At 64.1% G+C, this 21,064-nt stretch overlaps 1 protein-coding gene across 4 annotated transcripts in view; it reads left to right on the plus strand.

Annotated features, from left to right (window-relative positions):
• TTC28 (tetratricopeptide repeat domain 28) overlaps window positions 1–21,064 on the plus strand; it is a 50,483-nt gene extending 29,419 nt beyond the window's left edge. For 2 of the 4 annotated variants that reach the window (XM_066610062.1, XM_066610064.1), the window contains 21 exons: window positions 2,742–2,889; window positions 3,695–3,967; window positions 4,353–4,483; window positions 5,324–5,831; window positions 8,779–10,120; window positions 10,381–10,904; window positions 11,125–11,234; window positions 11,345–11,474; window positions 11,606–11,827; window positions 12,619–12,781; window positions 12,990–13,130; window positions 14,741–14,885; window positions 15,481–15,660; window positions 15,763–16,495; window positions 16,761–16,885; window positions 17,012–17,243; window positions 17,338–17,414; window positions 17,595–17,618; window positions 17,880–18,009; window positions 18,185–18,292; window positions 18,713–21,064. In XM_066610062.1, the coding sequence (XP_066466159.1) occupies window positions 2,742–2,889; window positions 3,695–3,967; window positions 4,353–4,483; window positions 5,324–5,831; window positions 8,779–10,120; window positions 10,381–10,904; window positions 11,125–11,234; window positions 11,345–11,474; window positions 11,606–11,827; window positions 12,619–12,781; window positions 12,990–13,130; window positions 14,741–14,885; window positions 15,481–15,660; window positions 15,763–16,495; window positions 16,761–16,885; window positions 17,012–17,243; window positions 17,338–17,414; window positions 17,595–17,618; window positions 17,880–18,009; window positions 18,185–18,292; window positions 18,713–20,346 (7,080 nt within the window). In that variant the 3' untranslated portion in view covers window positions 20,347–21,064. The remainder of the gene's footprint in view (window positions 1–2,741; window positions 2,890–3,694; window positions 3,968–4,352; window positions 4,484–5,323; window positions 5,832–8,778; window positions 10,121–10,380; window positions 10,905–11,124; window positions 11,235–11,344; window positions 11,475–11,605; window positions 11,828–12,618; window positions 12,782–12,989; window positions 13,131–14,740; window positions 14,886–15,480; window positions 15,661–15,762; window positions 16,496–16,760; window positions 16,886–17,011; window positions 17,244–17,337; window positions 17,415–17,594; window positions 17,619–17,879; window positions 18,010–18,184; window positions 18,293–18,712) is intronic. The other 2 variants (XM_066610063.1, XM_066610066.1) reach the window with 1 other exon arrangement.

Raw genomic sequence — 21,064 nt, forward strand, 5'->3', positions numbered from 1 at the left:
TCCCTGGGAGGGATGCGTATCCAGCGGAGCTGCCGTGACCTGCCAGCTTAATGGAAAGGCTGGTAATTGCCGCACAGGTTCCTCTTATAGCTCAGGGCTCTTGGAGTAAACTTAATTACCTGCAGCTGCATCGGGTGACAGTGAGGCGTGCAGGGAGACCCCGTGGCCGGTCCCTCGGAGCAGGCCTGCCCTGGATTGCTTTCCTTTTCAATTAGGAGTTAGTCAGATGCCAGCTGGCTGTCCCTGGGGGTCAGAATAGTCTCTGTGTGTTTCCTCTGCTGGTGTCTGTGTGAACAGGCTGCCCAGGCGCCATAGCTGACCTATGGCAAACCCTGTGCTGGCCCACCCTGGGGAGGGGCCTGGAGGCTGCTCTGCCGTCCTGGGACAACCAGCTGGTGTACAACTTGGGGGTTCTTGGAGAGGCACCCTTGCGCGCAGCAGGCTGGCGGGGCGCTGCTGCAGGGGCCTACAGAGCAGCAGAGTCTCTGCTCTCAGGCAGGGAGCATGCAGGTGGGCCAAGACCCCCGTAGTGGCTCTCCTTACCAGGGAAGGAGTATTAGGTGGACTGTGGTGGGGGAGGGGCTGCCGCTCTTCCTCTGCATGGGGCAGAGGGGAAACGACCGCCTGGTGGAGCAGCAGTTTGCGTGTTGCCAGTCTCTGTAATTGCCCCCTTGCCTGGAAGGGGCAAACATCCGGCAGGGTTTCTCTCTCCCCAGCCCCCCGAGCGCCCTGGTCACGTGGCAGGGCTAGGCTGTCACAGGCAGCCCAGGTTGAGGGGCAGACCAGAGATGCTCCCCAGTCCCCCCAGTGCCTTGGAGGTCCCAGAGGCTCAACCGAGGCATTGCAGGGGGTGGCTAGAGGGACCTGGCTGTGGGCTGGTTTCGGCTGCTCTCGTGCTTTCCGGCTCTCATCCACCTGCTCGTCTTTGTATTGCCAAAATCCATTCATTGTTCCCCATATCGAGCATCCGACAGGATCGACAGACAGTGTTTTAGAGATTTGTGATAAAGGAGGAGAAGCGAGTGGAAGCGGCCCGTGGCGAGGGCGGGCCCCCCTTTTGAGTGGCAGTCTTGGGAGTCCGTGGAGTAGGCGGACCGGCAGGCACACGCCGGGAGGAACTCCTGGCAAGACAGGGCAGGGGGCTGGGCCTGGCCCCGCCCGCTTCTGGCCAGTGATTCCTGGAGACGGAACTCAGGCTGTTGCCAGTACCTGGCTGCCTGGATTTGGGACCAGCTGGTCCCCTGCCAGCTCTGCAGTGCCACAGGGCTTGGCCGCTCCAAGGGGCTCTAGCTTTTGGGCCCCTCTGGGGCTGGTCTCAAGCCAAACCTTCCTCCTTGGGTGCTGCAGTTCGGGCCCAGGGAGCACCTGCATTCGGAGCTCCGGAGCGCCAGGCCCACAGACTCTGCCCTTCTCCCCAGGCAGGCAGCTCATAAGCTGCAAGAGCCCTGGAGCTTTGGTGGCTGTGGCGGAGAAGGCCCTCCTTGGCTGGGGTCTCTGTGCACTGGAGCCTGGTGGCCTTCGCCTAATTGCTGGGAGTGGGAGTTGCAGCGCTGCGGCCTGCTTGGTTCAATAATGACGCGTTTATGCTAAAGGTTAATGAGATGAATTCTGCTTCCATCCAATTCATTAAAAATGGCTCCACAATCAGCACGGGCTAATGGAAAAGAGATTAAATATGCATGTCGATAAATTTCCCGTGTCGTTTCTGATTTTTCTTAATCTCGGCCTCTGTGGGCCGGCTCCTGAGCCCCTTAATGAATCGCCACTCTGGGTATTAATTGCAGATCTGTTCCACTCGAGCAGCAGAGGCTTTGTGCGTGAGTCAGCCAGACGCGCGGCTCGCGTCCCAGCCTCGGCAATGGCGGGAGGTGCTCTTTCTGTGGCTTCCGCTGCGAGGATCGCCCCCGTTCGCTCCTGCACTCTTGGGGGAGAGTGAGAGGGTGGAGAACCCCAGCTGGCCTGGGGAGGGGAGCTCAGTGAGGCAACCCCTTCCTGGAACTGCAGGCTGGCTGGCTGGCTGCGCAGGGGTAGCGCCCACCAGAGGACTGAAGCCTGGCTGGCCAGCCTCAGAGGAGCCTCCCCACACCAACCTCTCCCAAACCCTAACCCTGCTTCCCCTGAGCCCTCCTGCCCCTCCTGCCTCTCTGCCCAGTTCCACCCCTCCCACTGGTGTCCTGGCTCAGCTGTGTGGCTTTTCACCCTCTGGCAGACCCACCTTTCTCTTTGCCCCCCCCCCCAGCTGAGCCAGCACAGGCTGGAGGGCAACCTGGACGAGAGAACACCGTGGTGTGGGAGGGTCTCCTCAGATCCCTCCTCAAGGGGCATCAGGCAGCCAGGCAGGCAAGCTGAGAGGGCCCCGGGCATGGGGGGCAGTGGGCTGGAGGGGCAGCAGCAGTGCTCTGCCCCAGGATTGACAGTGCGCGCAGGTCTGATTGGCACACGGACACCTTAGGGTGCTGGGAGTGACTGTGAAAGAGAAGGTGCTGCCCAGAGTTGGGGGCACCAGATCCCTTCAGGCTGCAGTCCCGGGTTCTGCTGTAGACTCTGCCTAGTCGGCCACGGACCCCGACGCCTCTCTGTTGCAGGGCCTGTTCTTCCTGGGCTGCCCCAGAAGCTTCTAGACTTTTAGGCCAGGGCAAGGGACGCGACTGCTGGAACTCCGCTGCAAAGGAGGCCCTGGCTGTGGGGGGAGGGCCTTGCTGGCCACCTGGCCTCCTGACAGCTGTCTTGTGTCGTTGCAGGCCTACTTCCGTCAGGGTGTTGCCCTCCAGTACCTCGGGCGCCATGCCGATGCCCTGGCAGCGTTTGCCTCTGGCTTGGCGCAAGACCCCAAGAGCCTGCAGCTTCTGGTGGGGATGGTGGAAGCCGCCATGAAGTCCCCAATGCGAGGTGAGTGCCAGTGAACGACTTTGTGGCTCTTCCTGGTGCTGGGCTGAGGGCTCGGGCCAGGGTGGCCTGTGAGGCCTTGAACTGGCGTGCGCAGGAGAGGCTTTCCGTGGGGTGAGCCTGGGAGTCTGCAGGCGTCCTGGTTGCGCTGCTGAAAGGTGCGTTTCCCGGCTGTTCTGGAAGCATTCTGTGTGTGCCTGGCCGGTGCAGGAATCCCCTTGGAGAGCAGGGAGGCAGGGGGAGCTCCTGGCAGCGAGGTGGAGCAGCAAAGACGGGTGAGGGGGGCGAGTTGGTAGCAGTGGGAGTCTTGGGGGGCAGGGGCCTGGCAGGCTCAGTGAAGGAGCAGGTTGACATCCCCTCGTCCGGCAAGGTGGCTGTGGAAGGATGTTGCCCTATCTCAGGCCCGAGGGCAGGGGTCTCCAAACTTTTTGGCCGGAGGGCCGCATCAACTATCTGGTGTGGTGTGGAGGGCCGGGGAAAAAAATTAAATATAAAATTTAAATAAATAAATTAGAGACGGAATTTAGATGAGAGAATAAATGGACGAATGCCCTCATTCATTCCACCTCCCTGGACTGCCTCCAGACCCAATCAGAGCACAGTTCTGGTCGTGCTCAGTTGAGTGGGCCGCATCTGGCCCCCGGGCCAGGGTTTGGAGACTCCTGCTCTAGGGGGCTGCTGCCTGTCTGCTGCAAGGAGTGCTGTGCCTGGGGTGTGGGGAGGCTCCCTGGCAGGGGGGCTGGGCAGAGGAGCCCAGGCAGGTGACCAAGGAAGCAGCCAAAGGGCGTCTCCCTGTCTCTGCCTCCAGAGTCGCTGGAGCCGACGTACCAGCAGCTGCAGAAGATGAAGCTGGACAAGAGCCCCTTCGTGGTGGTCTCGGTGGTGGGCCAGGAGCTGCTGACGGCCAGCCACCACGGGGCCTCAGTGGTGGTGCTGGAGGCCGCCCTGAAGATTGGCACTTGCAGCCTGAAGCTGAGGGGCTCCGTCTTCTCGGCCCTGAGCAGCGCCTACTGGTCCCTGGGCAATGCCGAGAAGAGCACCGGCTACATGCAGCAGGACCTGGACGTGGCCAAGACGCTCGGTAGCCGCCTCCCTTCGCGTGTCCGCCGGGGGGCCGGATGGGGCTCTCCAGGCACCCCTGTGGCCGCCTGTGCTGCTGCTGCCGCCCCCTGTCTGCAGTGCCACAAGTGGAAAGGGGCCCCCAAGACAGGCACCGCTTTGGGTAGCCGTCCAGGGAGCCGCGGGCTGGCCAGGCCGAGGGAGAAGTGGGCGGAGGTCAGCAGCCCGCGCAGGGCTGGAGGCGGGAATCGTGGCTGCCTCTGCCCCTAGAGGATCTGGGGCTTGGCAGAGCACAGGAAGACGGGCGAGGCAGGAGGTGGGGCGGTCTGGGCAGGTCGGGCAGGACTGGCTCACTGGCCTCCCTGCCCCGCGTCCTCACGGCTGCGTTTTGCCTGCTTGTTGCCCAGGTGACCAGATGGGGGAGTGCCGAGCTCACGGGAACCTGGGCTCTGCCTTCTTCTCCAAAGGAAATTACCGGGAGGCCTTGACGAACCACAGGCAGCAGCTGATGCTGGCTATGAAGCTGAAGGACAGAGAGGTAGGAGGGGCTGTGGGTGTGCAGGGGGTGGAGCTGACCCTGCCCGGCTTGAGCGAAGGAGCCTGGCAGACGGGCAGCAAGTGGTCCCAGTCTTGGTTCTGGGTTGAGCTGCTGTTGAGGTCGGCCAGGAATCTCCCCAGAAATGCTCTGGAGGGGGCTGGGGCGGAGGCCTGGCTCTTGGGTGCACGAACCTTTCCGTCGCATCCGTCTCTCGTGTGAACGTTTGGGTGGGGAGAGGACAGGCAGCTGCCTCTGGCAGAACCTGCCCCACTGCCTGCCTGTGGAGGTCGGTTTGTCTCGCTGGCTGGTCCCTGCTGAGGGCTTGTGCCGTCTAGCGGAGCGGGTTCTGTCTGATGGGGACCGTTTTCCATTTGCTCCCCATCTGGGCCCACAATTAACAACTCTGGACAACAAATGGCTCCTTGGATTGTGAGAAAGCCGAGCCTCTTGGATTTCCTGTGGATGTAACCACAGGAAATTGCTTGGGCGCTTTCTGATGACATCACCCTGACCGCAGGGCTTCCTCTGAACGCACAGCTGTTTTTCTTGGCTCCCGGGCAGTTCTCTTGTAACGCACAGATGATGATGCAGCTGCAGCAGGGCTGGTGCCCTGCCAGAGGGCCGCCTCCTGCCGCCTTGGGATGAGGTCATGGCTCTGCCCTCAAGGCGCATAAGCCCAGGAGGGGGTCTGTCCTTGAAATGGCTGTGCCCGGGCCCCTTTCTCCTCCACGCGGGCCCTGGGAGCACAGGCTCTGCTAGTGCTGTGCAGCACGGACAGCTCCCTGTCCCCGGTTGCAGAAGGGGCTCTGCCACATGCCACCCTCTCTGCTCCCCCTGCAGGCGGCCTCCTCAGCTCTCAGCAGCCTGGGCCACGTCTACACGGCCATCGGCGACTACCCCAACGCCCTGGCTAGCCACAAGCAGTGCGTCCTCCTGGCCAAGCAGGGCAAGGATGAGCTTTCTGAGGCCCGAGAGCTGGGCAACATGGGGGCGGTCTACATCGCCATGGGTGACTTCGAGAACGCCGTGCAGTGCCACGAGCAGCACCTGCAGATTGCCCGGGTGCTGGGCAACCAGCGGGAGGAGGCCCGGGCCTACAGCAACCTTGGCAGCGCCTACCACTACCGGCGCAACTTTGACAAGGCCATGTCTTACCACACGCGGGTGCTGGAGCTGGCGCAGGAGCTGGAGGAGAAGGCCGTGGAGATGAGGGCCTACGCTGGCCTGGGCCATGCCGCCCGCTGCATGCAGGACCTGGAGAGGGCCAAGCAGTACCACGAGCAGCAGCTGAGCATCGCTGAGACCCTGCAGGATCGAGCCGCCGAGGGCCGGGCCTCGTCCAATCTAGGTACGCAGGAAACGGCAGCCCCCGCATTCCAGTCCCCCCCGCCGGCACAACCGAGAAGGGGGAGCCGGTGGCCGGAGGCACTGGGGTTTGGGCAGAGCCAGGGGGTTGGGCTGCTAAGCGGAAAGCTGGGCCTCGCCAAGCTGGGTGCTGCGGTCCTGCGGACGGGCTGCAGGCCCTGGGCTTGGGTGGTGCTGGGATGCGGCTGGCTGCCCGTCTCCTGCGCGTGCCGGCTCCCCCTTCCCCGGGTCCTCTGGCTGAGGGGCCCTGCAGGCTCCCTCCCATCTGCTGGGTGGGGGAGCTCAGTCGGGGTGCCTGTCCTGCTCCAGACTTGCGGGAGGAGGGGTAGGCATTGGGAGCTCCCCCGTGCCTGAAGCTGTGGCTGCAGGTGGCTTGGTGGCCACCTGGCAGAGGTGCAGCTGCTCGAGTCACACCCCTCAGCCACCCAGCACCAGCATGGCACACGACAGCAGTTCCAGGCCTCTTGGACGCGTGCCCTCCTGGCTGCACGGCTCTCCTTGTGGAAGCAGGACACAGCCCTTGTGTGCAGCAGTGCGTATCACTGGCTCTGGAGTGCTGGGAAAATCAGCCAGGTCCACCTCGAGCCTCATGTTCATCTCCGTGTCCTGTGGCCGTGGCCAGCTTGTGCCCAGCAGCTCTGCCCGTGCCCTCTGTGTGGCTGTCGAAATTGTCCCTTCTTTCCTCCCGCCACTGCCTGCCCTTCTTGGTTTCTTCCGTTGCACTTCCATGTGGGGCAGAGGGGGCAGCTGTGGAGGGAAGTTGGCATCAGCCCCGGAGGGAGCAGTACTGAGTGGAGAGTGAGTTGTGGCAGAGCCGCCCAGACGCCAGGGTCGGGCTCCTTCAGAGGCAAGCCAGTGCTTCCTGTTGAGGGAGGAGCAGGCGCAGAGGGCAGGGGGATCCTGGCACACACCCTCCTGCCTGGCCTGGGAGCAGGCACCGCCCTCGTTTCCTGTCTCTGGGGTGGGCAGGCAGCACCTCCCCCTCCCGGGGCTGCCCTGGAGCTTCTGTTTGCAGCACCTGCCGCTTGGCATCAGGGCTCGTTTGCGGGTGCTAATTGCAAGCTGATGTTATCAGTGGCAGGTAATTGAAATGGGTCTGATGAATTACTTAATCTCCTTCACAAGCTGAGCCAGGGAGATAAGGTGAGACTGTGGGGAGAACCAGCAGGAGCCCCTGGCTCCCCAGAGCCCCACCCTTCTGCTAGTCCCTGTCAGTGGGGCCAGTGTGCGCTCTGCAGGGGCCTGTCGCCTGGCTGCTCCAGGAGGGAGGCTTGCACTGACTCTGCGTGCGGAGGGCAGCCCAGAGACACCCTGGCTGGCATGCCAGCAAGTGGGCACAGAGGCTCCCTGGAAAGCCCCTGGTGTGTGGGGGTCTCTGGCGGGATTGGCCTGTGCTGCTGTGGGACACCTCTGGGGCTAATAGTTGTCCCAGGGCGGCAGCAGCACCCAAGAGCCCTCCCGGCACCTGGTGGGCCTGTGTGTGTAGAGGGGTGCATTCAGCTGCCCCACTGGTACCTTTGCAGCCTGAGGGACTCCCCTCCATGGGGTCAGCCATGCTTGACAGGCACTGTTGCCTCTCTCCTGCCCTCCCAGGGCCCGGGGGGGGGGGGTTGCTCAAGAGTGCTGGAGGGCTGCTGCCTGTCCAGAGCAGCATTCTGGGTTCGGCCAGCAGCAGCCCCCGTGCTGACTCAGCCCCTTGGCCGGAGGGAGGGGGCTCAGGTTTCATCAAGCTCTGCAGCTGCTCCATCTGGTTGGGGATTCTTGAGCAGTAGCAGCAGGTTTGCCTGGGCAGCTCCTCCCTTTGAACCCCCCCCCCCCCATTACAGAGTCAGGTCTTCATGTCCTGAAATCAGAGGTGCACAGAACCCCAAACCGCTTCCAAGGGCCAAGCAGGAGCAGCCGGGCCCTTCCCCCACCCCCTGCTGACACCGCAGAAGGCCTGCCTGCCTGCCTGCCTGCCTGCCTGCTGTGGTTTGTGGCTCTCAGTGAGTGAGGCTGGCAAGAGCCCAGCACAGCTGCCGTGGCAGGTCAGAAGCGCTCTGAGGCCAGAGCAGAGGTGGCTCTGCCAGGCCCTGGGGTCCTAGATGATGGTTTCAGGTCCCCGAGTGACCATGCAGGGCTGGCTTGGAAGGGGAGCCCATGGCTGTTGGAGGCCTGCAGGAGCTGCACGCTCACCTGCCCCTGCCCTCTCAGCCCACTGGCCTGACCAGCTGACCCACTTTGGACAGACCCTGACAGACATTCCGAAAGGTCTGGGCAGCAGCCTGTGTGCCCCAGGCAAGGCACTGCTTGTGCCCAGCGGCCTTTGAGGTGGCAGCTCCAGGGCACGTGGCTTGGCCAGGACCACCGCAGGTGGTGCTCCCTGTGACCCTCCTGGCAAGGCTTCTGGCTGACCTCAGGAGGCCTCTCAAGGTGCTGCCCGTGTCCTGTTGTGCCCAGGGCAGAGCTGGGAGGCCTCTTGGCCAGGCTGCATCCCAAGCGGCCCCCTCCGTTGTGGGACCCTCCCTGACAGTGAGAGGAGTGGGGGGACCAAGACCCTTTGCTGTGGAAGCACGGGGCAGGGGGGTTGCAGTGCCAACTTGACTCTAAACGGTGAACTGGTCTCAGGCAGACAGACACTGGGCTGCCCCCCTCCAGCTGTGCTTGGGTAGCAGTTTGCAGGAGGTGCCCCTTACCTTTTCCTAGACTAGGTGAGGGAGCATAGAGAGGAGTGTGTGTGGAAGGATGTCTCCGCTGGGCCCCGTGGACTTGGCAGGGAAGGGATGGGCCTTCCTGAGCTTCTTGACCCGCGGCCCCTGGACTTCCAGGCTGCTCAGTCCCCTTCCTGACCCTCGGATCTAAGCGCCCCCACTGGCACTTGCGGGCTGCCCAAGCCCCTTCCCCCGAAAGGAGATTCCACTAACAGCCTGTTCCCTTCCTGGCCCTTGCAGGGATCATTCACCAGATGAAGGGTGACTATGAGGCCGCTCTGAAGCTGCACAAGGCGCACCTGTCGATCGTGCAGGAGCTGAACGACTACGCCGCGCAGGGCCGGGCCTACGGCAACATGGGGAATGCCTACAACGCGCTGGGCGCCTTTGACCAGGCCGTCAAGTACCACCGGCAGGAGCTGCAGATCTCCATGGAGGTGAACGACCGGGCCTCGCAGGCCTCCACCCACGGCAACCTCGCCGTGGCCTACCAGGCGCTGGGTGCCCACGACCGGGCACTGCAGCACTACCAGAACCACCTCAACATCGCCCGGGAGCTGCGGGACATCCAGAGCGAGGCTCGGGCCCTGGGCAACCTGGGGAACTTCCACTGCTCCCGGGGGGAGTTCGCCCAGGCAGCCCCCTACTACGAACAGTACTTGCAGCTGTCTCCGGAGCTGCAGGACATGGAGGGGGAGGGGAAGGTCTGCCACAACCTGGGCTACGCGCACTACTGCCTGGGGAACCACGAGGAGGCCGTCAAGTACTACGAGCAGGACCTGGCGCTGGCCAAGGACTTGCACGACAAGCTGAGCCAGGCCAAGGCCTACTGCAACCTGGGCCTGGCCTTCAAGGCGCTGGCCAACTTCAGCAAGGCCGAGGAGTGCCAGAAGTACCTGCTGTCGCTGGCCCAGGCCCTCAACAACGCCCAGGCCAAGTTCCGGGCACTGGGCAACCTGGGGGACATCTCTGTCTGCAGGAAGGACCTGGGCAGCGCTGTCAGGTTCTACGAGCAGCAGCTGAGCCTGGCCCATCAGGTGGCAGATCGGCGGCTGGAGGCGAGCGCCTACGCAGCCCTGGGCACAGCCTACAGGATGGTGCAGAAGCACGACAAGGCCCTGGGCTACCACACGCAGGAGCTGGAGGTGTACCAGGAGCTGGGCGAGGTGCTGGGGGAGTGCCGGGCCCACGGGCACCTGGCCGCCGTCTACCTGGCCCTGGGCAAGTTCAGCATGGCCTTCAAGTGCTACGAGGAGCAGCTGGAGCTGGGCCAGAAGCTGAAGGACCCCGGCGTGGAGGCCCAGGTCTACGGCAACATGGCTATCACCAAGATGAACATGAACGCCGTGGAGGAGGCCATTGGCTACCTGGAGCAGCAGCTGGCCACCCTGCAGCAGCTGAGCGGGAGCGAGGCCGTGCTGGACCGGGGCCGGGCATTCGGGAGCCTGGGCGACTGCTACGAGGCGCTGGGGGACTTTGAGGAAGCCATCAAGTACTACGAGCAGTACCTGTCAGTGGCACAGAGCCTGAACCGCATGCAGGACCAGGTGAAGGCTTACCGGGGCCTCGGCAGCGGGCACAGGTAAGGCGGGGGGGGGGCTCGGGGAAGCTCCCTTGAGCCAGCAGGGCACGTGCCTGCCCTGGGGCTGGGCAGCAAGACCTGTCAGTGGCGTTTCTGGGGCACGGATCCACTGCCGCTCCTTGGGCGCTGCCTCTTTTCTGAGCCAGTTGCGGGCTGCCTTTGCTGGTGGAGCTAGTGGGGAGGGGACTGTTGCTGAAGGGACTCCACCCAGAGTGAGGTTTCTGCTTCTCTCCTGTCCTCCCCTCCCCTCCCCCGGCCAGAGCAATGGGGAACTTGCAGCAGGCGCTGGTGTGCTTGGAGAAGAGGCTGGTGGTGGCCCACGAGCTGGGAGAGGCGTCCGACAAGGCCCAGGCCTACGGGGAGCTGGGCACGCTCCACAGCCAGCTGGGCAACTGCGAGCAGGCCATCTCTTGCCTGGAGCGCCAGCTGGCCATTGCTCGGGACATGAAGGACCAGGCCCTGGAGGGCAGTGCGGCCTGCGGCCTGGGCAGCGTCTACCAGCAGATGGGGGAGTACGAAACGGCCCTCCAGTACCACCAGCTGGACCTGCAGATTGCCGAGGAGACCAACAGCCCCGCCTGCCAAGGCCGGGCCTACGGCAACCTGGGCCTGACCTACGAGTCGCTGGGCACCTACGAGCGGGCCGTGGTCTACCAGGAGCAGCACCTTAGCATCGCCGCCCAGATGAACGACCTGGTGGCCAAGACCGCCTCCTACAGCAGCCTGGGCCGCACGCACCACGCCCTGCAGAACTACTCCCAGGCAGTCATGTACCTGCAGGAAGGTGGGCAGCGCGCACTGCAGTCCTGGGGCAGGCGCTGGGAGGCGGCCAGGAGAAGGGCTTTCCTTGCTCTCGCAGTGGCAGAGAGGGGCGCACGCTGCGAGGGTCAGGGGGTCGGGGTCGGAGGTGGTGCAGCCACAGCTGCTGAGCAGAGTCCCGTCAGCGGCTGCTTCATCCCTTGCCCGTGGTGGGAAGCTCACTCAGTCCCTTCCTTGCCCTGCAGGGCTGCGGCTGGCAGAGCAGTTGGGGCGCCGGGAGGACGAGGCGAGGATCCGCCACGGCCTGGGCCTTTCTCTCTGGGCCAGCGGGAACCTGGAGGAGGCTCAGCACCAGGTGAGCAGAGGAGCGGCTGTGGCCGACCTGCGCAGCAGCTGCCCCGGGGGAGGGGCACAGCTCGCCTGTGCTGCAGGTGGCACTGACTCGGACCGCTCCGCCCCCTGCAGCTCTACCGGGCCTCGGCCCTCTTTGAGACCATCCGGCACGAGGCGCAGCTGAGCACCGACTACAAGCTCTCGCTCTTTGACCTGCAGACCTCGTCCTATCAGGCCCTGCAGCGGGTGCTGGTCAGTCTGGGTAAGAGAGCTGTGGGGCGCTGCTTGGGGGAGGGAGGGCTGCGGGCCAGGACCTGGCAGGCGATGGGGGGGGAGGAGCAGGATGTCTGCTGCTGCTGTTCTGTGGACACGTCTGTCGGCACCCGCTTGCAGGGCACCACGACGAGGCTCTCGCAGTGGCAGAGAGGGGCCGCACGAGGGCCTTTGCGGACCTACTGGTGGAGCGCCAGACGGGGCAGCAGCAAGACTCGGACCCCTACTCCCCCGTGACAGTGGACCAGGTCCTGGAAGCGGTGAACGGCCAGCGGGGTCTGGTGCTGTACTACTCGCTGGCTGCGGGATACCTCTACAGTTGGCTGCTGGCTCCCGGGGCAGGTAGGCGGGGGGGGGAGGTCTTGGGAAATGGGCAGGGAGTGACCTGAGGGTCAGCGGCTGCTTTGCTGGCTGGGACATGACTTTTGGGGGGGGGGCTCAAGGATGGCTCCTGCGGATGACAGCACCACTCTGGCCCCCCCCCCGCCCCGACCATCCACTATCTCGCATCGTCCAGGGCCTGTGTGGGACCCTCCACTTGTTCCCCCAGAGGCAGGGAGGGGCAGGAAGAGGAGGTGGAGCCTCTGAGCTTCTTTGGTCAGCTCAGGGTGGGGTGGAGGTTTATGGGCAGGACATCCTCTCACCTCTGCGGCAGGTGCCAGAACTCTGAGCCTGGGCAGTGCCCTGGACCCAGAGCGAGAGGCCACCCCACTTGGGCACGCAGCCTAGCAGGGAGGCTGGGGCTTCTCTGCCCCAGTGACCAGGCTGCCCCAGGCTCCTGCAGGCAGGTCTTGGCCCTCTGGAGGCCCCCTTGCCAAGGGGCTTGCCTTGCCTCGCTGCCTCCTCAGATGACGGTGGAGCTTCTAGAACCAAGCTCCAGGCCTGCCTGGGGTTGGAACTGGCCGTTTCCCTCTTCTGGCCAAAGGCTGCAGACTCCGTCTCCCTGCCGTGTGCTTCCCTGAGCATTGGGCCCGGGTTTCCCAGAGCTGCTGGATGCTGACTCAGGGGCCTCGCAGCTGTCCGTAAAGGAAGCCTCGCTGCTCCAGCACTCAGGAAAGCACATGGCAGAAGTGCCAGCCAGGCAGCAAGGGGTCTCCGCACGGAAAGTCAGCTGGGCTCCTCTGTGCTTTCAGGCATCTTGAAGTTCCACGAATGCTACTTGGGCGATGGCCCAGCCGAGAACTCCGGGGACTTCCAGGAGAGCAGCGGGAATCTTCAGGCCACCAGCAGCTCCGCTCTGGAGCAGCTCAGTGCCAGTGTGCGGGAGGCCCTGGGGGTAGATTCGTACTATGTCCGGTGAGTGTGTGTGGGTTGCCTGGATGGCAGGCTCAGACGCGGGGCCACTGCTGGGGGAGTCTTGAATGGGAGCGTCGTGCTCCAACCATGGAGATGCCCCCCACCTCTCCCAGGGCCTCCTCTCCACGCCCACAGACCCCAAGAGGAGCTGGGCGGGCTCCCCCGCCTCTGCTGACGCTTCTGTCTCTTGCGGCCCCTCTCCCTGCAGGGCCTGCGCCAGCAGCGAGACGGAGAGTGAGGCGGGGGACATCCTGGACCAGCAGTGTGAGGAGATGCACAGCAAGCTGAATTCCGTGACGGACCCCACGGGCTTCCTGCGGATGGTGAGCCGGAACAACCTCTTCAACAGGTGAGGGCAGCCGGGACGGGCTGGGGAGCAAGAGGGCAGGGGTCTGGAGCCCACTGGCCTTACCCTTCTTCCTGCAGCCCACTCACCTCACCCTCCCGCGTTCCAAGGTGGGCTGCAGCCAAACCAGACTGGGACAGGGATGACCCAGGTACTTGCAAGCTCTGCTGGGTGGAAGGGGAGCCTGGAGGGTGGGATTCCTCCTGATGTTCTAGGCCAAACTTACAGGTGTGCAGCACTTCCCTTCTCGACCCTCCCCTCCCCATCCTTCGCTCCTGCGGCTTTGCATTGTCTCCCACTCAGCACTGAACTGCCTGGTCAGTTTACAAAACGTTGTTTATTGAAACGTCAATTCAAATATATATACATCCAGCATCACAGACCCCGTGCCCTGGAGAGCCTCCGGAAGTCTCTCTTTTTTGCCAGGAGGACAGAAATCAGAGTTGAAATCACGGTTGATGCCGTGGTCCTGTGCAGCTGTCGGAGCCAGGCTTCTGTGCTCTCTCTTGTTTTCAGCAACGCTTTCGACGCAGCTCCCTTTGAGCTGGTAAAATAGGGGCTGACCACAGACCCTCAGGTGGATTCACAGGTGGCTCGACCACTGTGCTCCTCAGTGCCTCCTCAGCCACCCAGAGCCAACCCTGTCTCAGGCCTGGCTGCCTTCTGCATCTTGAGCAGTGACTAGATGAAGGGGTCCTTATCCAACGGGCAGATGTCACTGAACTGGGAGGAACAGCCAGCACTGCAGAGGCGGGAGGCCCTGCTAGGCAAAAGCGTTGGGCTGAAGCAAACAGAAGGCAGGTCAACAGGGACAGACGTGACATTCTGTGTGCGGGCAAAAGAACACCCGGTTTGGCAGTACAAAGTGTGCCTGTGTGGCTTCAATGAAAGCGAATGCAACGTTAAGTTGTGCCTGTAGCGCCAGGGCTTCCGAGGACGGGAACAGTGGCTGCATCCTGGCTGCTGCGCCCAGTTCTGAGCACTGCCCCTTAGAAGGAAGCAGCTGGACCGGAGCAGCGGAGGGCTCGGGGGCCTGTGGGGAAAGGTGGAGGGACTCGGTGTCTGCAGCCTGGAGAAGAGGAGGCTGGGGGGCCATGACAGCCCTCTGCAAACGCCGCCTGGAGGAGGGCGAGGATTCCTCTCTGCTGCCCCAGAGAGTAGGACGAGATCTAATGGAGTGAAACGGCAGGAGCAGAGGTGGCATAGCGGAAGAGCCGGTCGATCTTCCTCAGGATGGTGCTGAGCTGCTGCCACCTGCTGGTTGGAGAAGGGAGTGGGAGCGCAGCAGGGCTGGCCTGCAGCCACTTTGCTTGGGCCTGCCCAGGAGCCAGGAGAAGGGCTTTTCTTGCACAGCCCTCCGTGTGGAAGGAGGACAGCTTGGCTTAGGGAGAGTGCAGGCCTTGAGGTAGGCGGGCAGTGGATGGCAAGTGCACTGCTGGGGCCAGGCAGCCCCTCCCTCCCGTCCACACTGGCTGAGACCTCAAGAAGGCCTGCCGAGTCCCTGGAGCGCGCAGGTGCCAGGCTTTGCGGACGTGTGGGGCTGGTGGGGGTTTGGGCTGCTGCTGCTGCCTCCCCTCCCTCCTGAGCCACGGCCGGCCTGCCTTTCTCCGCAGGAGCTTCCGCAGCACAAGCAGCCTCTGCAGCGGCCCAGTGTCCCCAGCAAAGGAGCTCTCCTCCTCGCTGCCCCGCCGGCCCAGCTCCTCCAGCAAGCCACCGCTGCGTGCCCTCTACGACCTGCTGATCGGGCCCATGGAAGGGGTGAGTCTGGTGGATGCAGCTGGTCCAGAAGGGGAGGCGGCCAGGCCTCGGGGGGGGCACCATAGGGGCAAAGGAGAGCGTGGGACCAGGGCCACAGAGCTGCCCCTGCTTTGCACAAGGGTGTGGCGTCCTAGTGGAGGCTGGTTGCCCTTGGCCTGGCCAGAGCAGCAGTTGGGACAGGGAGGGAGCTTGTTCCTGCAGGCTGCAGTGGGAATTCTGAGCGGCTGCTGCTCTGGGACTCCAGAAGCCGGCAGGGTCCAGCCAGAGCCCCAGAAAAGCAGTGGGGGTTCTCTGGGCATCCCAGCCTAGATTCTGGGCCTGGGGGGTCCTTACTTGGGGGCCTGGCAAGAAGAGACCCTCAGCACTTCCATGCCTGTCGGGAGGACCACCTTGGCCTTTGTCAGGCTGCCACTCGCCTCCCAGACTTCTCCTGCCTCTTGGACCAGGGGAGGGGGCTTTCTGGGCCCAGGCTTGGCAGTGACTGTGCAGAAAGTGGAGGGACCGTGCTGGTGGAGCCTGGCTGCAGTTCCGAGCAGGCAAGCGATGCTCCTGACCCAAAGTGAGGGAGTCTCTGCCTCCCCAATCTTTGTTCCAGGGCCTGATGCACTCCAGCGGGCCAGTGGGCCGTCACCGCCAACTCATCCTGGTCCTGGAAGGGGAGCTCTACCTCATCCCCTTTGCGCTTCTCAAGGGCAGTGCTTCTAACGAGTACCTGTACGAGCGCTTCAACCTCATCGCCGTGCCTTCCATCCGAGCCCTGAGCACCGGCACCAAGGTAGGGAGAATGCCATCCTGGTGCTCCCAGGCCCACTCTACTCCACAGTGGGGGGGGGGGCACTGTGTCTCGTGATGCGTCTCTCTCTCTCCCCCTTTGCAGAGCCTAACCAAGAGGACCCCCTCGGCCTACAGCCACTCCCCCTCCACGGCAGCCGTTGTTGGCAACCCCAAGCTGCCTCCCTCGGTGATGGATCGGTGGCTTTGGGGACCTATGCCGTCTGCCGAGGAGGAGGCCCACGCAGTGGCGGAGCTGCTGGGCTGCCAGCCGCTGGTTGGCAGCCTGGCCACCAAGGAACGGGTGCTGAATGCCCTTGGCCAGGCGGAGTGTGTGCACTTTGCCACCCACATCGCCTGGAAGTTGGCCGCCCTCGTCCTGACGCCTGGCGCTGAGAGCACGACCGCAGCCGCTGCGGGCAGCAAGGGCTCCTTGGGGAACGCCTACACCATCCCAGAGTCCCTGCGCGTGCAGGATGACGCCAGCGACGCAGAGAGCCTCTCGGACTGCCCTCCCCTGCAGGAGTTCCTGCTGACGGCTGCCGACCTCCTGGAGCTGCGCCTGCCGCTCAAGCTGGTGGTGCTGGGGTCCTCCCAGGAGTCGACCAGCAGCAGGATCACGGCCGACGGGGCCATCGGGCTGACCCGGGCCTTCCTGGCAGCCGGTGCCCACTGTGTGCTGCTGGCCCTGTGGCCAGTCCCCGTGGCTGCCTCCAAGGTCTTTGTGCACGCTTTCTACACAGCCCTGCTTGCTGGCCTCAAGGCCAGTGCCGCCCTGGGTGAGGCCATGAGGACCGTGCAGAGCAGCCAGCAGTTCTCCCACCCCTCCAACTGGGCAGGTGAGGAGGAGCCTGGAGGTGCCCCACCCACGACCCTCCCCCTTTGGTAGCCCCCTTGCAACAGTCTCCGCAGTGGTGTAGGGCATGATGTTGCACCATTGCTTGATTGGGGCTCAGTCCAGCCAGAGCGCTGCTCTCCTAGGACTGTCCCCTTCTGCTGGTGCAGTGGGGGGTCCACCTCTGGATACAGCCCCCTGCAGCTTCCTTTCCTGCTCAGGGGCCTTGTGCATGGTGGGTGACGGAGGCTGTTTCTTCTGCCTTGCAGGCTTCATGCTGATTGGGAGCGATGTGAAGCTGAACAGCCCCTCCTCTCTGATTGGCCAGGCCCTGACGGACATCCTCCAGCACCCAGAGCGCGCGCGCGATGCCCTGCGGGTCCTGCTGCACCTGGTGAGGGGGCTGTGGCCGCAAGGACCCTGGCCCCAAGTCTGGCACAGGCTCAGGACCCCTGCTCAGGCGCCTGGGGCTCTCTGGGGGCTGCTCAGGTGGGCCTCACTCTCACTCATCCTCCTGCAGGTGGAGAAGTCCCTGCAGCGCATCCACAGTGGGCAGCACAATTCCATGTACACCTCCCAGCAGAGCGTAGAGAACAAAGTGGGTGGCATCCCCGGCTGGCAGGCGCTGCTGACTGCCGTGGGCTTCCGGCTGGACCCCCCGGCCAGCGGACTTCCAGCCGCAGTCTTCTTCCCCACCGCGGACCCCGGCGACCGCCTCCAGCAGTGCAGTGCCACCATCCAGTCCTTGCTGGGTGAGTGTGGGGGAGAGGGAGCGGCGGGAGGCCCCCCGGGCCTGGCGGAGCCCACCCAGGGAGTGACCAGCTCCTCTGCCTCTCCCCACGGCAGGTTTGCCCACTGCAGCCCTGCAGGCCCTTTGCAAACTCATTGCTGCCTCTGAGACTGGGGAGCAGCTCGTCAGCCGGGTGAGTGCCAGGCGGGGGGAGCCCTGGGGAATCGCCCTGCTGCGCTGCGCTGGGGGCCGTGAGCAAACCTTTGCTGCCCCCCTTCTGCAAAGAGGCACCGCCTTAGGCTGCTGCCCCCCTCACTTGACTCTCTCTCTCTCTCTCTTTCTTCCCTGCCCCTCGTTTCTGCTTGCAAAAAAGGCTGTTAAAAATATGGTGGGAATGGTGAGTAAGGGGCCTGCCCCAGCCCTCCCTGCAGCCTCAGAGGGAGAGAGGAGGGGCCAGGCCGAGGGGTGTCCTCATGCCACCTGTTGCTCTCTGCTGTTTTCGCTTCTTCGGCCCAGCTTGGGGGGGCACTGGCTGGTTGGGAGCAACAATACGGCTGCCCCTCTTGCCCCCCCGGCTACTCTCCTGGTGATACAACCCGGAAGGCGGATGGGGGAGGCCTGGCTTGGCCAGGCTCTCACTGGCGCTTCTCCTCCTCAGCTCCATCAGGTCTTGGTGCAACTGCAAGTGGGAGAGAAGGAGCAGGACTTCTCCTTGGCGCCCATCCAGGTCTCCATCAGTGTCCAGCTGTGGCGGCTTCCCGGCTGCCATGAGTTCCTGGCCGCTCTAGGTAGGGGAGGGGCGAGGCTAGTCACTGCAGTGTCTGCTTGCGTGTTGGGGAGAGAGAGGGGCCCTGCTGAGACCAGACAGGTCCCACTGGGGCCTGGGGCCTGCGTGTGCTGGGGAGGAGGGGCAGGCCTTGGCCCCATGTGAGTCATCCCCCCTCCCTGGCATGTTACTTGCAGGCTTTGACCTCTGTGAAGTCGGGCAGGAGGAGGTGATCCTGAAGACGGGCAAACAGGCCAGCCGGAGGGCTATGCACTTTGCTCTCCAGACGCTGCTTGCACTCTTTGGTGAGGTTCCTTCCTGTCTGGCTGCTTTTGGGAAGGGAGCTGCTTGCTAGGATCATGGCCCCAGGCGCAAGGGGGAAAAGCGGCAGCAGGGGCGGTTTTCCCCAGTGGCAAAGGCCATGCTGCACAGCCTTGGAGGGCCAGTGGGGCCAAGGAACTCTGGCAAAGGAACAGCAGCAGAGCTTTCTGGCTCTTTGTGGGGTATGTCTTGAACTCCAGTTCCAACAGGCAGCCAGACCGCCCCCTGTGGACCAGCTGGGCCAATGGCAGCAGTGGGGGGGAGGTGGGTGTGCCAGGCCAGCCCTTGGCTCCAGAGGACCACCTCTTCAGCATGACCCATGGCTGGCAGCCTCAAAGAGGCCTCAGCAGCCAGGAGGGAGCCCCAAATCCCTAGCAGTGATGGTCTGAACTCTCTCCCTGCAGACTCCACCGAGCTGCCCAAGCGACTGAGTCTGGACAGCTCCTCATCCCTGGAGTCACTGGCCTCCGCTCAGTCTGCCTCCAACCCCGGGCCACTCAGTTACCCGAACCCACCCTTCTCTCCGACGTGCCCTGACAGCTTGGCCTCCGACGCCATCTCCGTGTACAGCCTGAGCTCCATCGCCTCCTCGGTCAGCTTTGCTTCCAGGCTGGAGTGTCTGTCAGAAGCGAGTGGCTCCAGGGGGCGCCAGGATCACGAGCGGTCCAAGAACAGCTGTCCTCAGAGGCCTCTGGGGCCGCGTGGTCAGTTCTCTCCGCAGAGCAGTGCTGCCCCTGGCAAAGACGAGGAGGAGTACGAGGGCTTCTCCATCATCAGCAACGAGCCCCTGGCCCCCTCCTACCAGGAGCCCCTGCGGACGCGCTTTTCCCCCGATCACAGACCCTCCCAGACTTGCAAGGCTGGAGGGGGGGGCAAGGTCTCCGTCAGCTCCAAGGGGAGCGTCAGTTCCCCCAACTCCCCGCTCAAGATGACTCTGGTGCCCAGCCCAAACTCCCCTTTCCAAAAAGTGGGGAAACTGGCTGGCTCGGACACTGGGGAATCCGACCAGTCCAGCACTGAAACCGACAGCACGGTCAAGTCCCAGGAGGAGAGCAACCCAAAGCTCGACCCGCAGGAGTTGGCGCAGAAGATCCTGGAGGAGGCCCAGAGCCACCTCCTGGCCGTGGAGCACCTGCAGCGGAGTGGCAGCCAGCAGGAGCCCGGCAGCAGTGGCAGGACCAGCCTGGATGGCACCAGCTCCCTGCCCGCCGGCGCCTCTGCCTTCAGGGCCTCAGAGACCAGCGCCTTCAGCAGGCCGCTCTGCTCCAGCCACAAGGGCCAGCCTTCCCCCACCCCTCCGAAGCCAAAGCCGTCCACCAGGAGCTCCTCCCTGCAGAAGGTGAGCTCTGGCTACAGCAGCCCCACGGCCTCCGAGGGATCGGGCAAGGAGGGCGCGGGGGGGCAGCACAGCGGCCAGCCCTCCCCCAGCTCCGACCCCCAGGGCTGCCTGCCGGAGCAGCCCCTCTTCAGGCTGAAGTACCCCAGCTCCCCCTACAGCACCCACATTTCCAGCTCCCCCCGGAACCTCTCGCCCAGCTCAGGGCACCACTCTCCCATGGGCAGCACCCCGTCCCCTGCCCTCTCCTACTCCTCGGCCAGCTCTGCGTGCTCCAGCCCCGCCGACGCCCCTGCGCTGGACAAGCTCAAGATGGCCGCCATTGACGAGAAGGTGCAGGCCATCCATAACCTGAAGATGTTCTGGCAAAACGCCCCGCAGCACTCCACAGGCCCCATGAGGCTCTTCCGCAGCTCCGCAGGGAGGGCGGCCTCCAGGAGGGACGTTCTGAGCTTGCTGAACTTGTCTCCACGGCACAGCAAGGGTGAAGCACCTGACAAGCTGGAGCTGCAGGATCTGTCTGCCCCTCAGCCTCCGCCTTCCCCCCCGAGGAACCCCCCCAATGGACACAGGCGCCCTGACACCACCCAGTCCCCTCTCCCAACCAGCACCCCTGGGACTGGGCGCCCAGTGCGGCTGCCCTCGGGGAACGGTTACAAGTTCCTGTCCCCTGGGCGGTTCTTCCCTTCCTCCAAGTGCTGAAGCCTCATTTTCTACCTGTCTCGTTGATTGTGTGAAGTTTCCGGGCCTTTTTTCTGCCCGCCTGCTTGGACCAATACAGAACCGGGGAGACCAGCTGGGGGACTGGAGTCTTGCAGCAGCAGATGCCACAGGCCCTGCCTATCAGCTCCTCCTGGATGTGGGACAGAAGCATCAAGGGCTGGGTGGGGGGAGGGCCATTGTGTTGGTGCTTCCGGCGAGGCCTGCTGTGAGGGGTGTTGCAGCAGTGCCCCTCGCCTTGCTGGCGGAGGGATGGGACTGCATCTCAGAGAAAGGCCACTAGGCGGCGGTTTCTGACCGCGCTTCCAGCTCCGAGGCCTCGTCTGGCTGGGACAGGCAGGGTCCTTCTGTGGCTGCAGAGGAAACCACGGCAGGATCCGTCCTTTGCAGATAACTCAGTGATGCTGGCAGGCGGGGCGTGGGATGCTCACCTCTGCCTGTCTGCCCTTCCCTCGGGTGCACTCGGCCTTGGAAGCCACTCAGCTGCTTTTCTGAGCGCCTCACTTCACAGCTGGAGGCTGCGCCTGCCCCCTCCCTCCACCGGGCTGAGGGGGCTGCAGGTGAGCTGAGCTAGACCACTACCAGCCTCCCTGACCCCAAGCACAAAGGCGAGGTCTCTTTTCCCCTCTCCGTGGGGTGGTGTGGGCGAGGCAGCCAGATGGCACGCAGCTTGCCAAGGCAAAGGGGGAGAGTCGGTCCC

This window comes from Tiliqua scincoides, chromosome 14 (genome assembly GCF_035046505.1).
Source record: "Tiliqua scincoides isolate rTilSci1 chromosome 14, rTilSci1.hap2, whole genome shotgun sequence".
Classification (NCBI taxonomy): Eukaryota; Metazoa; Chordata; class Lepidosauria; order Squamata; family Scincidae; genus Tiliqua; species Tiliqua scincoides.